This window comes from Bactrocera dorsalis, chromosome 5 (assembly GCF_023373825.1).
Source record: "Bactrocera dorsalis isolate Fly_Bdor chromosome 5, ASM2337382v1, whole genome shotgun sequence".
Taxonomy (NCBI): domain Eukaryota; kingdom Metazoa; phylum Arthropoda; class Insecta; order Diptera; family Tephritidae; genus Bactrocera; species Bactrocera dorsalis.
Window position 1 is genome coordinate 53,722,653 of NC_064307.1, and position 14,893 is coordinate 53,737,545.

The window sequence follows — 14,893 nt, forward strand, 5'->3', positions numbered from 1 at the left end:
TTCCTCGATGCACCAGGTGGAACTGGTAAAACATTTTTCATTTCATTAATTTTAGATACGATTCGGGCACAAAGTCAAATAGTACTGGCAGTAGCATCATCTGGGATAGCTGCTACATTATTAGAAGATGGACGAACTGCACATTCTGCACTGAAATTGCCATTGAAATTGCAAACAATAGATCAACCGACATGCAATATAACCAAAACATCTTCAATGGCAAAAGTGCTACAAAATTGTAGATTAATAAATTGGGATGAGTGTACGATGGCGCACAAACGAGCATTAGAGGCACTCGATAGAACATTAAGAGACTTGCGTGGCAATCAAAAACTCTTCGGAGGCGCGATGATTCTACTGTCTGGAGATTTTCGCCAAACGCTTCCAGTAATTCCCAGATCAACAGCTGCTGATGAAATAAATGCTTGCTTGAAAACATCAATTTTGTGGAAATACGTAAAAAATATCAAATTAACAATACAATATGCGAGTGGCGTTACAACATAACATAGCGGAAATCTTTTCGAAGGCATTATTAGACATGGGCAATGGGAAAATTCAAGCTGACACTAACACTGGCCTTATTTCGTTTCCCCCAAATTTTTGCCATTTTACAACGTCAAAGGAAGAATTAATTTCAAAAGTTTGGTTGAGCGAACGAGCCTTTTACCAGCGAAAAATAAGGATGAAGTTCCAAAATTCTCACAATACGGGTTTTGAGGAAATTGATAGTAAATTTACAAGACATCTTATTAAAAGCCATACAAATCGATAAAGAAGTTTTATACAGCGACATCCAAGACGTCCTACTTTTATTAAAGAGAGCAAAGAAAAACGAAGAACGAATTGGATTTTCACCAGAAAAAGTTTCATTATACATTTCTTCAATGGAACTGGAAGCCTACAAGACGTTAGCGACAGCTTTAAGAATACTACTCACTATACCTGTATCAGTTGCATCTTGTGAAAGATCTTTTAGCAAACTTAAATTGATCAAACCCGACTTGAGATCGACCATGAGTCAGAGTAGGCTGTCCAATCTTGCGATTCTCTCAATAGAATGTGAAACTGCTTCAACTTTAAATTACAATTATATGATATGTGATTTTGCAGCAATTAAAGCTAGAAAAGTGCATCTTTAAATTCTATCAGTATTTTTAAGAAAGATATAAGCCAAAAGATATAAGACAAATTCAAATTCCTCATTATCACGTGCATAATTATTTGTCAAGTTGCATAATTAACTCATTATTTTCAACAGTATAATATGATTTTTCGCAATATAACTATCCTTATACCCCTATAATAACTGAATTTTCGCGAGGGAACTGCTATATTAAAAATACGTTGAGTAATAAAACGTTTCGTAAAACACCCCCCAAAAATTTTTTCTGGAAGCTGTTCATTTTTTCGCAGATATCTTACCCCTATAGCATATTTGCTTTTAAACTAACCGATCAAAATCAAGCCCTTGTAAAACTTTCTTATTTAACAAATTATCTTCACGGAATTTGACGTACGTTATTTTCTAAGGTAAAAGAATTTACATAGATGAAGATGTATTGTCGTTGTACTCATGTTAGATGACAGCTCGAGTTTCAATCAGTTTGTGGCGTCAAATTTACATTCGTTATTCCCTTGTATAAATGTAATTACATACAAATTATGGTGTGAAATAAAAAAATATATCGTCTATCAAAAGAGTATTATAGCGACAAGCTCCCACTTTATTGTTTATTAGAACGTAATTAGGTAATCATCTCCTTATAATTAAATTGTACTACAATTTTAACTAACTTTTTAGTTGGTATTCATATTTATAGATAGGTTTTGTATTTATTTATAGAACATTTGCATATTTTTGGTTAATATAAGCTTTGGTGTGATAATTATGAGTACGAATCGAGGCAGCCAGAGTTTGAACAAGATGCTTATCCCTTTTGCTTGAACATGTGTATGAGTCAAGGTCACGTCCACTGTTGATGAGGCAAAAAAAACCAAAAAATATAGCAGCTGTCTACACTAGTTAGCTGATTTCTATCTCTTACCTGGCGTTGCTTGTTCTGAGCACGCGTTCAGCCCAAGTTTGTGCGCGCGGTATTTCCCTTGAAACGCCAACTTGCTTCTTATCCAAGTAATCAATTACGTCATCATAGTAGTTTGTTCTGTAGTTGTACATGTATTTATACTGCAAGAATTGTGGTCTGAAAAATAAATGGTAAATAAATGTTTGCATGTCGAAGTACGAAATGCAAATTTAAAGCAGCACAACAAAATTCATAAAAACAAATGTTAATACTTGTTCAACTTACCTCACCCAGTGACGATATAGTTGCACGGGCTTTCGGTACCCATCGTCTTCTGGCGGCGGTGGTGGTGGTGCCGATTCTTCTTCGGCGGCAGCTGCTTCAGTTTCGCCTCCTGTTGGGGCGCTCTCACCACCACCCGCGGCAGGGGCAGCACCTGCATCTGCGGCAGCGGCAGCGGCAGGAGCAGGGGCAGCGGCTGGCTCACTATCACCCTCATCGAAACCCCATGGATCCTCCTCATCAGCCATTATACGAGTTTACTTGAAATATAGTTAAGAAAAGAGGAAGCAACTACTCGAATTATTTTAAAGTTCAGTAGTGAAAAGTTAGACTAAAAGTGAAATTGGTTGGTTTTTCGAATTTTTTTTTATTAATTTCTAAGTAGACGGCGCTGACTTAAGTCCAACAACCGAAATAAAATGTCTAGTAAATGAAACTACTTTGACGCTAACTATAATGCCAAATAATGAATGAATAAATTTTAAACCTTAGTGGGATTACCTTCTTTACTCCTGTATATATATATATATATATATATAAATATATAGTATATAATTATTATATTATATAAAAAAGAATGATATATGACCGCTACACTGTGTGGAAAGTGATAAATTGTCCGAAGAAGAGACACCAAAGTCAGATTACTGCAACCAAAATGTTAGAATTGACGATATCATAAAGATAAAAAGTATTATTTCGAATTTGTCTGCATTAAGTAATTTTGTGCACTGAAGATGCTCTATTAACAAAATATCGATTTAATTTTATTCAGACCCCTCATAGTTTCCACTCGTTATAACGGGTGATTTTTTTGAGGTTAGGATTTTCATGCATTAGTATTTGACAGATCACGTGGGATTTCAGACATGGTGTCAAAGAGAAAGATGCTCAGTATGCTTTGACATTTCATCATGAATAGACTTACTAACGAGCAACGCTTGCAAATCATTGAATTTTATTACCAAAATCAGTGTTCGGTTCGAAATGTGTTTCGCGCTTTAATTTTGTTCAGCGATGAGGCTCATTTCTGGTTGAATGGCTACGTAAATAAGCAAAATTGCCGCATTTGGGGTGAAGAGCAACCAGAAGCCGTTCAAGAACTGCCCATGCATCCCGAAAAATGCACTGTTTGGTGTGGTTTGTACGCTGGTGGAATCATTGGACCGTATTTTTTCAAAGATGCTGTTGGACGCAACGTTACGGTGAATGGCGATCGCTATCGTTCGATGCTAACAAACTTTTTGTTGCCAAAAATGGAAGAACTGAACTTGGTTGACATGTGGTTTCAACAAGATGGCGCTACATGCCACACAGCTCGCGATTCTATGGCCATTTTGAGGGAAAACTTCGGACAACAATTCATCTCAAGAAATGGACCCGTAAGTTGGCCACCAAGATCATGCGATTTAACACCTTTAGACTATTTTTTGTGGGGCTACGTCAAGTCTAAAGTCTACAGAAATAAGCCAGCAACTATTCCAGCTTTGGAAGACAACATTTCCGAAGAAATTCGGGCTATTCCGGCCGAAATGCTCGAAAAAGTTGCCCAAAATTGGACTTTCCGAATGGACCACCTAAGACGCAGCCGCGGTCAACATTTAAATGAAATTATCTTCAAAAAGTAAATGTCATGAACCAATCTAACGTTTCAAATAAAGAACCGATGAGATTTTGCAAATTTTATGCGTTTTTTTTTAAAAAAAAAGTTATCAAGCTCTTAAAAAATCACCCTTTAGTTAGCAATAAGAGAATATTTCCTAGGCTGAATTTTTACTTTCAATCTTCTTGAGTATATCTTGGTTTGTTGAAAAATTTATTTAATTTTCCAACTAAAAGATTAACTGAAACATTTATTTTGTTCAAAATGTAATAACTAAAAAAAACTTGTTATATAATATTAAACTCCACTAACTATTTAATTCGTATACTCTACAATTAATAAGGTGTTCAATTTTATTTGTAAATAATTGTCATTGAATTAAAGAACAAAAATATATATTACAAGTATTGAAATTGAAACAATTTATTTTTAAAAACTTCTCCCTAATTTATTCATGAGTTTATATTTTTCTTTATTATTTACTTTTGAAGTTATTTATTATTATCAATTGAAGTTATGTAATCTCCACAGATGCTAAGTAAATACAAAAAGCGCCGTATTTTCCTGTTGATAGCTTCAATGTCAATAGGTTTAACGAAATTTACAAAGTTCACGTCAGCATTTTTTGAATTTCATTTATATTCATTACAATTGGCTTTTTGCATTTTGTTGGCGCCTCCCACAACACTGGCACACTGTCTGCTGCAATTATGCAACTTGTTTGCATCTAATATGGCAAGAACTTATCACATTTCATTCGATCGGACCACTTGCAGCTCACAAACAGTTTTCAACTGATAAAACAACTGAAATAATAACCTTAAAATATGCTTGATGTTGCACAATAAACCCAAAATAATTAAAAAAAAACTATTGTTTTTTAATATATTAGTTAAAAATAATTTCGAAAGAGCACTTTCTAATAAAAAGCTATATTATTTTGATATACTTTGCAAAGAAATATTATTTTATATATAATGTATTATATTATATATATTATGTTATTATCATGCGTGCGAATCCTCTACAAATGCACAATTGAATTTTCTAATCGCTTCAAAGTGATCAACTACTAATTGATACCTTCAAGAGGTTGATGTTGATTGAAGAGGTATACAAAAAACACTGCAATCGATAAAGTTAATTTAGAAATTGGAAGCCTAACCAATTACTGAGGCGAAGGTTTTATCGCATTTTGTTTGTAATGATTAGCCAATCAGCGTTAAGTAGACAACAACTACGCCAATTAATACCTATGCGAAAGACACTTTTAGATTTAAAGGCAAATACACGTATTTAAATTAGTGCAGTGTACATTGATTAATTACGCTTGGCAAGTACCCGATAATATTAAACTTTTAAACGTAATATTGTTACAGAGTGCGCATTGCATTGGTTGCTGGCGGCGAACAATAAAATATTTACATATATTCAAACATATACAAGTATGTAGGTTTTAGTTGAAAATGCCAAAACCCCATTGAAGTACCAGTTGCAATTAAGCATATGTGCATACTTTTACTGAACAGTGTATAATTTTTTATGTTTTTATTTATGTATACGTACCTATGTATGTACATATGTTGTATGCTATGCAGTGTGTTATACTTTTTCATCATTTTGTTATAAAGAGATTCATGTTAGTACGATGGAGGTTTGATAAATCAGAGTTTTAAAATAAAGCAGATATTTGTTTCAAAAAAAGAAACGATTACTATGCAGTTTAATTTAGTTTATGTCAGATTATAAGCATTTGCCAACATTTTATGGAAAGCAGATAATACGAGGGCTGCTATATATATTTCTGGCCTAATAATGAAAATAGGCATATTTATCAACGAAAATGTTTTTTTTTTTCGTTGGATTTGGCTCGTTTTGGAAGACCCACACGGTCGATTGCTGTTTTGTTTCGGGCTCATACGCATAGATCCATGATTCGTCACCTGTGACGATCTTATAAACGTCTTTTGAAGCACCGCGATCGTATTTTTTCAGCATTTCTTTACACCAATCCGCACGAGCCTTTTTTTCAACGATTGTCAAATTGTGCAGGATCCAACGAGAACAAACCTTTTTTACGGCCAGGTGTTCAGGCAATATCGAATGTATGCTGGTGGGAGAAATGCATAGGCATGCCTCTATCTGAAGGTATGTTACATGACGGTCTTGTATTATCAGTTCACGTACGGCATCGATGTTTTCTGGCACAACGTCTTTTTTTGGGACGACCTTCACGGAATTCGTCTTTGAGCGAGCGTCGACCACGATTGAATTCGTTGTACCAGTTTTTCACAGTGCTATAGGATGGTGCTTCATAGCCATACAAAGATTTTAGTTCATCGATGTACTCTTGTTGTGATAATCCACGTCGAAAGTTGTGAAAAATTATCACACGAAAATGTTCACGAGTTAATTCCATTTTTTGGCCGAGATGAATTTTTTAACTCCCTGTAAATAAAACAAGGAGGATGGAGTCATGTGTAGAAGTTCACGCAAGTGAGAAAAGTTGTCTGATCGCCATTCACTTGGGAGTGGCCAGAAACGATTCTTTTACATATGACTCAAGCAGCTCACGACTTCCGGTCTTTGACCAAGTATCCTCTGGGTAGCCTAAGAACATCCGTTTGAAGGCGAGCTAAAGTGAGAAGGCAAAATATCCCCTACTTAGGGGTGTGCGCTAGGTTTGGGACCCGCCACGTAAAAAAAACACCCCCAATGAAAACTAATAATCAGCCTGCTGTTGTTGACTCGGCTATAATCGCGTAAGCGGTTTCTACGCCAGTAAAGAAGAAGAAGTAAATAAAACAATTCACGCTTAAATGACAAAACGTTCTGAGTGATGTTATGCTAAAAAATGTCAAACTTTCCAATGAAAATGTTAGATTGCACCTAGTCCAGAAATATATATAGCAGCCTATGTATACAACCTTTCTTGTCTTTTTTTAAATCTTCACGGCTCAGTTTCTCAAATTATATATATATACCATTTTAAGGAATCTGAATTAATTATTAATTTATACAATTTTACATCATTAAAACATACATCAATAAACACTTCATAGAAGCGTTTACAAATAAATAAAATATAAAGTAAACAAACTTTTTTCAAATCCTGTAAAATAAGCATTTGAAGACCCATAAATTGACGAAATGCTTAAAGTTAGCGAAAATATTCAAAATATGATTAAAAGTAACTAAAGCTCATCGTTCCAATATGTGAAAAAATAATGGTCGATCAAAGGTAAAAAAAAACGAAAAAAATAAGTTCTTTGATTAGACAATTGCAATTTCACAATATATTGGTGGTCGAAAAAGTCTTTTCGCATTTCTAATCCAAATGTAACTTATTTTTTTTTTATATATTTATAATAATAAATAAATGAACAAATAGGTACCATTTTGGTCAACCACTTTTTGCCATTTTTCCGCTATTGACATACTTTCATCAGAATAAATCTAAATTTCGAAATTAACAGAACTTTTCTATTTCACCGAATTTAATTCTTTTTTTGGTTAAATGAAGTTTAAAATCTCACGTTTCCAATACCATATGGTATGACACAATGTGATTTATAACACTGGAGATATGTGACAACTCAGCCTGCAGCAAATTCTACCACAGCACAATTACAGCTGTTGAGCTGAATTGCAGTTACGAGTCTTATGCTACTGAACAATTATAGTTTTTTAGCTGAATTGAAGTTACGATTCTCATGTAACTGAACAGTTATTATCATTGTAGAAACATACATGTAACAAAAGAATCATATGGTCGTCAACAGCTGAGATCACCTCATCGAAATAGTTGATTTTTTGGCACAGAGATTTAAATAAAAGGACTTAAAAATAGTAAAGAAGTTGCAGTATAGGTGAGTTAGCAATATTTTTTGGGTGTTAGGTTCCCCAAGAGGCCTATTTTCAAACATATAAAATATACAATTCTAAACAAAACTATTTTTAATAATTTAAACAAAAATATATATATTCATCAAATATCTATATCGTCACCAGAAATGCAAAATAACGTATCATCAAAAAAATCGAAATTGAGTGTCTTATTGATTACGGTTCACTACTTCAAATTATATACATAATATTACACATGTTCAACATTTTCTGGTTCTGCGGTCATATATAAACCAGTCTTAACCATTATTAATATTTTGTTTCACTTATCTTCGATTTTATTTCGTGTTTCATTCATGCCACTGTAAATTTCTGAAAATGTTGTTACGTTATTTTGCATTTCAGGTGACGATATGTACATATATAAAAGAAAGTGACGTTAGTTACTACGCTTATAACTGGAGAACGCCTGGACCGATTTCAATGATTAGCACCAATTGTCCGAAAAAAATATGAAGAAAATAAATCTACATATATACTAAATAAAAATGAATCGCCAAAATGTATGTACGCGCATCACTTTCATACGACTGAACCAAATTTGATGATTCTTTTTTTATAATGTTCGTTGACGTTCAGGGATGGTTTCTGCGGAGAAACAAATTCGAATAATTGCCGGAAAACCCCTGAAAACAGCCCTTTTCTTTTTCTCATACAAACGAATGAATGTTTGTTTGTTAGTAACGCTAAGAGAACGGCTGAACCAATATTGATGAAATTTTAAGAGGTTGTTCGTCGTGGATCGGGAAAGGTTTAGAAAAAAGAACCTGTATGTGTTTCATGAGGAAAAGTCGGAAAATTGAACAATTTCAAAAAGTTAATTTTTTCCATACAAATGTTTTTATTCAATTTTTTGGTTTTTTTTCAATTATTTCAATCTTTCAAATTTGGCGTTTGCTTCAAAAATGTTTAAAATTATTCCGTGAAAATGTTATGTGTTTTTCACACAAAGTGATCAATTACAGCTTGAAATTTGTCACGATACCATGAAGAGGTCGCGCTTATATCGGTCGGCGTTCTTTTTGGCATCAACATACATTAGCACCCCAAGCCACATGAACGAGTACTCCCAGGATGCGATGATATACGTGCGGTATTATGGGTCGCGATCAATCAGAAAACGATCGTCACGATGTCATAGCAAGACTTTTCAACAGCTTCGATGGACATTATCTTTAAGTAACGCATATATGGTGCTAGATGCTAGATGTACTCTGTTGAGTGGCAAAAGAGAGGTTTGCCGCACGCACACATTCTTCTTTGGATGGTGGAAGGTGGTTACACCAGATCAAATTGAAGAAGTCATTCAATAATTCGGCAATTCCTGATGCAAAGAAAGATCCAGTATTATACGAAGTGATGAAAACCAATAAGGTTCATGGATCATGCGGACACCACAACCCCACTTCGGTTTGAATGTCTGTCAATAAATGCACGAAACAATATCCACGTACTTTTATTTCGGAAACACAAACTAGAAATGATGGATATCCATTCTATCGCCGTTGCTCACCAGACGACAATGGCAGACATTTAGCATTCAATTTAGAGGCGTGAGTATCGAAGTTGACAACACATAGATCGTACCATATTCGCCACTGTTGTCTAATTCACATTCAAAACTCATATCAATGTTTAGTATTGCAATTTGGTGTAATCTATAAAATACGTTTGTAAGTACGTCATCAAAGGAACCAATATGGCGATTATTGGTCTTGAACGATACGGTCGATACGTGAACTGCAATAAAGCGCTTTGCAGGATATTTAGTTTTGCAATTCATGAACGTTTTCCGACTGTTGTGCGTCTCGCAGTTAATTTGGAGAATGGCCAAAGAGTGTATTTCGTCCCAGAGAATACAGTATAGCCAGTGGAAACATCGCCAGCAACAAAATTAACATTGGCGAGTTTTTTTTTAACTTTCGTCAGTGATGTGTTTGTGAGAACATTGCTCCATTCGAAAATACCTTGATATTGTACATGAAATGCATCATCGAATAGTTACGCAGAAAGCAAGGCCAACCAGTAGATTGACATCCAGGTGTCTTATCAACTAATGCATTAGGACGAATTTACACAATCCACCTGAAAAACGACGATTGTTTCTATATATGGGAATATGTGCAAGTTTTGGAGAAGTAAGCCAGAAATTACAAATGCTGGAACGCGCTAATCACTGGAATGAAAATGAAGTTCGATATAAACCTCGACATTGTCAAAGACATTTTACATCGTCTTCGCTGAAAATTGGAAATGGTTCAATTTCGGTTAATACTTCCGGTGGTTCGATATCAATTCCATCTTCCCTTTATCAATTCACGAAGGATGAACTCATCACAAATGTTCGGGCATTGGCCAAATTATCATAACTACGATTCCTTAAGTGCACGCACAATGTTAGCTGCCAAAAATACCGATGTAGTTGACTTCAACTGGAAGATTCAAAGTCAAGTTCCAGGAGACTTGCGCTCATACAAATCGATCGATCGTCTTGACTATGAAGACGACGCCGTAAATTATCCAGTGGTATTCCTAAATTCTTTGGACAGGCTTGGTATGCCACCGCATCATTTGAATCTCAAAGTAGGATCTGTCGTTATTATGTTCCCCAATCTTCATGCGTCGAAACTGTGAAATGGAACCCGACTGATTGTGACGCACCTATCGAGTACAAAGGGACAGAATGGTTGATCCTACGAGTTGGAAAACCATCTTTTCTGTACACCGGAACAGAAACCGAAAAATGTTGTTTATAAAGCTGCGTTCAATTGAAAAAAAAAATGAAATGATAAATTTAACTTTCTTTTCATTTCAAACTACATAATTTCACGCAGGACAACGGCTGCGGGGTCAGCTGGTTTTTAGTAAAATAGAGAAGATTTACCAATATTTTGATACAATAAATAAAATTTTTATCAACACTAGGTAAATTTAATCTTTATGAATTTTAATAATCGAAACATATTTGATAATTTAACAAAAACGTACGTAAAATAATAAATTGGATAGCATAACACGGCAACACACTCGTGCCTTTTCTAAGGCATTTGACCGTTTTAGTAGTAGAATATTTTGAAAGCCCTAACGAACTGCCTGGGCTTTTGCCCTGAGTCTTCCCTCATTCTATTGCATTCTTAATGTAATTTCTGTCATTCTACAAGCTTTCGCCTGTGTAGGTATGGGTGAAAATGATAGGATTTGTTACTTTTAGGTTTATACATACAATGGTTATTATTATATAACTTCTGTTGCTACCTTTATTCTAGCAACTTCTGACGCTACTAGAACATTATTCTTGCAAATTATGACGCTACCACACGCATTTTATATATATAAATAAAGAACGTTCATTTTTCAAAGTAAAAGTTTCGAAGTGTTATTGTATTTCATATAAGAGTCATTGGATATCATTTGAGTAATAAGGCTTTGAACGCTAAAATTGGTGACCCCGACGTGATTTCTGAGGATTGTGTCAAACTAATCCAAATAGCATGCACATGTTATTATAAGTACAACAAAAATGACTCTCGATCATTCACCTGTTCGCCATAAGCAAAATCAACAAGAGACGCAGCAGCAGCGGCGAGATGACCTGCTGCTACAGAATTCTTTATTATCCGGAGACGGTCAGAACATGCTTTTCAGCGACACAGCAACTGGCATTTCTGTCACAGACAACAGACCATCTGGTGCAAACATTAATTTCAATGCGGTACAAGGCAACTTTAACAATCACTATCCGTATCGCAACGTCCAGTCTAATAACGATGCACATATTATGACAGTCACACAACTCAGACTCCACACACATGTACAGCTGGGGTCACGAAACATCAGGAACGACAATAGTATGTACCAGGCAATCGTTCGGCGCTTTGAAGCCAAAAGTACTCAAGGAGGTGTCAGACATCATCAGGGCACCACCAGATCATGATATGATAAGTATATGATAGCCAGCTTCTCAGGGAGATGAGGATCCAGGCTGACAACAGAGCATCAGAAGAGCTTCTTCGCAGTAAATGGTTGGTGCTGCTATCTGACATCGTATGCAAAATCCTCAAAGCCATCCAGAATAACAGCACTCTTGACCAGCTCGCCGAGGCTGCAGACAGTGCCATGGAAAACCACACTAGTTCTCAGGTTATGTCAACCAGTATCCAGGCTTTACCAACTCATGTCCAGGCCGTCACAAACAGTGGTTTTCATTCTCAGCCACATCACAGTTACGACACCAGGTCCTCTGTCGAGCACAGGCTCAGCAACCAAGAGCGAGCCATATGGACACCGACAGCCGCACTCTCCGAGTTGTCCCGCAAAAGCAGCGAGAGACGTCTACGATGACGATCTCGAACTTCAGGAATATCAGGTCTTTGTTTCTATCACAGCAAATTCGATGAGGGAGCCCACCGAGGTCTTCAACAACAGTCTCACTATGAATTTCAGTAATTTCGCAAAAAAAGAAGTGACATCCAGCTGAACGCATGAGCAACAAGAGGATGAAGAACTGCAGCAACTTATTCGCGACAACAACGCGATTTTGAAATCCCCACGTCTATCAATTGTGACATATCATCCGATGTGGTAAGACCTTTCATTCCCAAAAATCTTCGCCGAGTGGCGTTCGACACAGTCCATGGACTCTCTCATCCCAGTGGTCGAGTTATGGCCCGCGCATTCAAGCAAAAGTACATTTGGCCGAGCATCAAGAAGGACGCACTGAACTGGTCCTGCAACTGCATACCGTGGCAACGATAGGTGACGCTAGGTTCAAACGTGTACACCTCGACCTCATTGAACTTCCAGATGTTAATCATCTCAGGTATTGTTTAACAATCATAGGCTGGCGTTGTTTGCACTGCTTTCTACTCGAAATGGATTACTCAGCTCGGCACACCGCTCACCATCACCACAGATCAAGGAACACAGATTGAGTCTGCACTCTTCACGGCTTTGACACGGCTGATTGATGCCCATCTGATAAGAACAACGCCCTATCATTCGCAATCACCGGAAGTTCTTCCAACGGTGCTCCTAGGTCTTCGCACGTGCTATAAAGTAGACCTAAACGCCTCACCTGCTGACCTTGTATTTGGCACAGGTTTACGTGTTCCCGGAGAATTTTTGGTTTCAGAGGACATGCCACCGGACCAACAGATTTTCTTCGAGAAATTTCGTGAGCATATGAGAAGATTAAGGCCTACACTAACTGCTCATCACAATAAATCTCAAATTCTCATCCTGAAAAAACTCGAACACTTGCCCTCACGTTTTTCTCCGCATCGATGCAGTAAAGCGACCTTTAGAACCACCCATTTTTTAAGTTAAAGTCGATGGAAGAGAGAAAGTTGTCTCCGTGGACAGGCTCAAGCCAGCATGCATCGCCAAAGACACTGAAATGTGACAAATCCGCCTGCAACAACAATTACAGCTGTTGAGCTGAATTGCAGTTACAATTCTCATGCCACTGAACAATTATTATTCTAGCAATTTCTGACGCTACCAGAACATTATTCTAGCTAACACATTTTATATTGTATATAAATAAAAAACGTTCATTTTCCAAAGTAAAAGTTTCGAAGTGTTATTGTATTTCATATAAGAGTCATTGGATACCATTAAAGTAATAAGTTAACGCTAAAGATATACGACTACATCAATTGACAAATTTGAAGGATAACCGTTTTCGAAAAACAAATCTTTATAAAATCTTTATATTAAGTATATGGGTGGCGATTTGTGAGCGTGATCTTTCTACAAGCTCGAGTTTTTTTTGTACTAAGGAATCTGTATATCAAGTTTCATCAAGATACGAGGGCTGCTATATATATTTCTGGCCTAGGCAACACTAAATGTTGCCAGATGCAATCTGACATTTCTATTGGAAAGTTTGACATTTTTTAGCATATCATCACTCAGAACGTTTTGTCATTTAATCGTGAATTAAAAAATTCATCTCGGCCAAAAAATGGAATTAACTCGTGAACATTTTCGTGCGATAATTTTTCACAACTTTCGACGTGGATTATCACGACAAGAGTGCATCGATGAACTAAAATCTTTGCATGGCTATGAAGCACCATCCTATAGCACTGTGAAAAACTGGTACAACGAATTCAATCGTAGCCGACCAGGCACGTAGCCAGGGGGGGGAGGGGGGCGGCTAGAGGGCTGAAGCTGATATGGCGAAGTTGGTTGGACAGGGATATGACGGAGCAGCAAACATGTCAGGGCATTTAAGTGGAGTGCAAATCAGGATAAGACAACTGTATCCAAAAGCACGATATGTTCATTGCGCTAGTCACCGATTGAACCTTGCGCTTTCTAATACTATGTCATTACCTTCAATACGGAACTGCCTTGGTATTGTCAATGAAATAGCAAATTTATTTAGAAACCATTCAAATGCAAACACAACTTTCCAGGACGTTATACAGAAGCACACACCAGAAAGCAAAAAAAGACGACTTGTTCGCCTTTGTGAAACAAGGTTTATAGAAAGGCATGAAAGCATTATAAGCTTTGTGGAGCTTTTCAAATTCATTGTACTAAGTTTGAAAATAATTTCGAGTAAGACATGGTCTATTTCGTCTAAAGCATCAGCCTTCTTAGCAGCGGTAGAGAAAAGCGATTTTTTGCTTAGTCTATTCGTCTGTGAGCAATTGTTCAGCTTAACGCTGCCACTGTCTGTGCAACTCCAAGAAAAATCTATGGATTTTGTATCAGCAATGAACCGAGCCAAAGAATTAATAAGAACTCTGCACCAGATAAGAGAAACAGCGGATGGTTTTTTCAACGATATTTTCCAAACAGCATCACAAATGTCTAAAGATCTTTTTGACATAGATCTTGTAGTGCCTAGAGTGACTTCGCGTCAAACTACTCGTGCTAATCCACCTTGCACAACCCCTGAAAGCCACTTCAGAGTTACAATATTTATTCCATGCGTTGACGCTCTGATTCAAAACATGACAGAACGTTTATTAGTGAATGAGGATATACTCTCGTCATTTCAAATTCTACTCCCAGGTTTTGCTGTAATTGATAATGCCGAAGAATTAAAAAATTTAACTATTTA

At 36.4% G+C, this 14,893-nt stretch overlaps 1 protein-coding gene across 2 annotated transcripts; it reads right to left on the reverse strand.

Annotated features, from left to right (window-relative positions):
- Positions 1–1,691: 1,691 nt before the first annotated feature.
- On the reverse strand, positions 1,692–5,134 carry LOC105230083 (flightin). 2 transcript variants are annotated; one of them, XM_011210668.4, is made up of 4 exons: positions 4,996–5,134; positions 2,313–2,600; positions 2,049–2,204; positions 1,692–1,976 (listed from the first exon to the last, which is right to left on the reverse strand). In XM_011210668.4, exons 2-4 carry the CDS (start codon positions 2,555–2,557, stop codon positions 1,841–1,843), a joined length of 537 nt encoding a protein of 178 aa, XP_011208970.1. In that variant the 5' UTR covers positions 2,558–2,600; positions 4,996–5,134; the 3' UTR covers positions 1,692–1,840. The 2 variants fall into 2 exon arrangements, with proteins under 2 accessions (XP_011208970.1, XP_029408886.1); XM_029553026.2 differs by lacking the exon at positions 4,996–5,134 and adding an exon at positions 4,396–4,719.
- Between the last annotated feature and the right edge of the window lie 9,759 nt (positions 5,135–14,893).

Excerpts from the sequence above, each read along its gene's own strand:
- LOC105230083 (XM_011210668.4), bottom strand. The coding sequence starts at position 2,557 with ATGGCTGATGAGGAGGATCCATGGGGTTTCGATGAGGGTGATAGTGAG. Across the intron at positions 2,205-2,312 it reads CTATATCGTCACTGGGTGAG|ACCACAATTCTTGCAGTATA; the intron begins GTAAGTTGAACA and ends TTTATTTTTCAG. Across the intron at positions 1,977-2,048 it reads CTCAGAACAAGCAACGCCAG|TGGACGTGACCTTGACTCAT; the intron begins GTAAGAGATAGA and ends CCTCATCAACAG.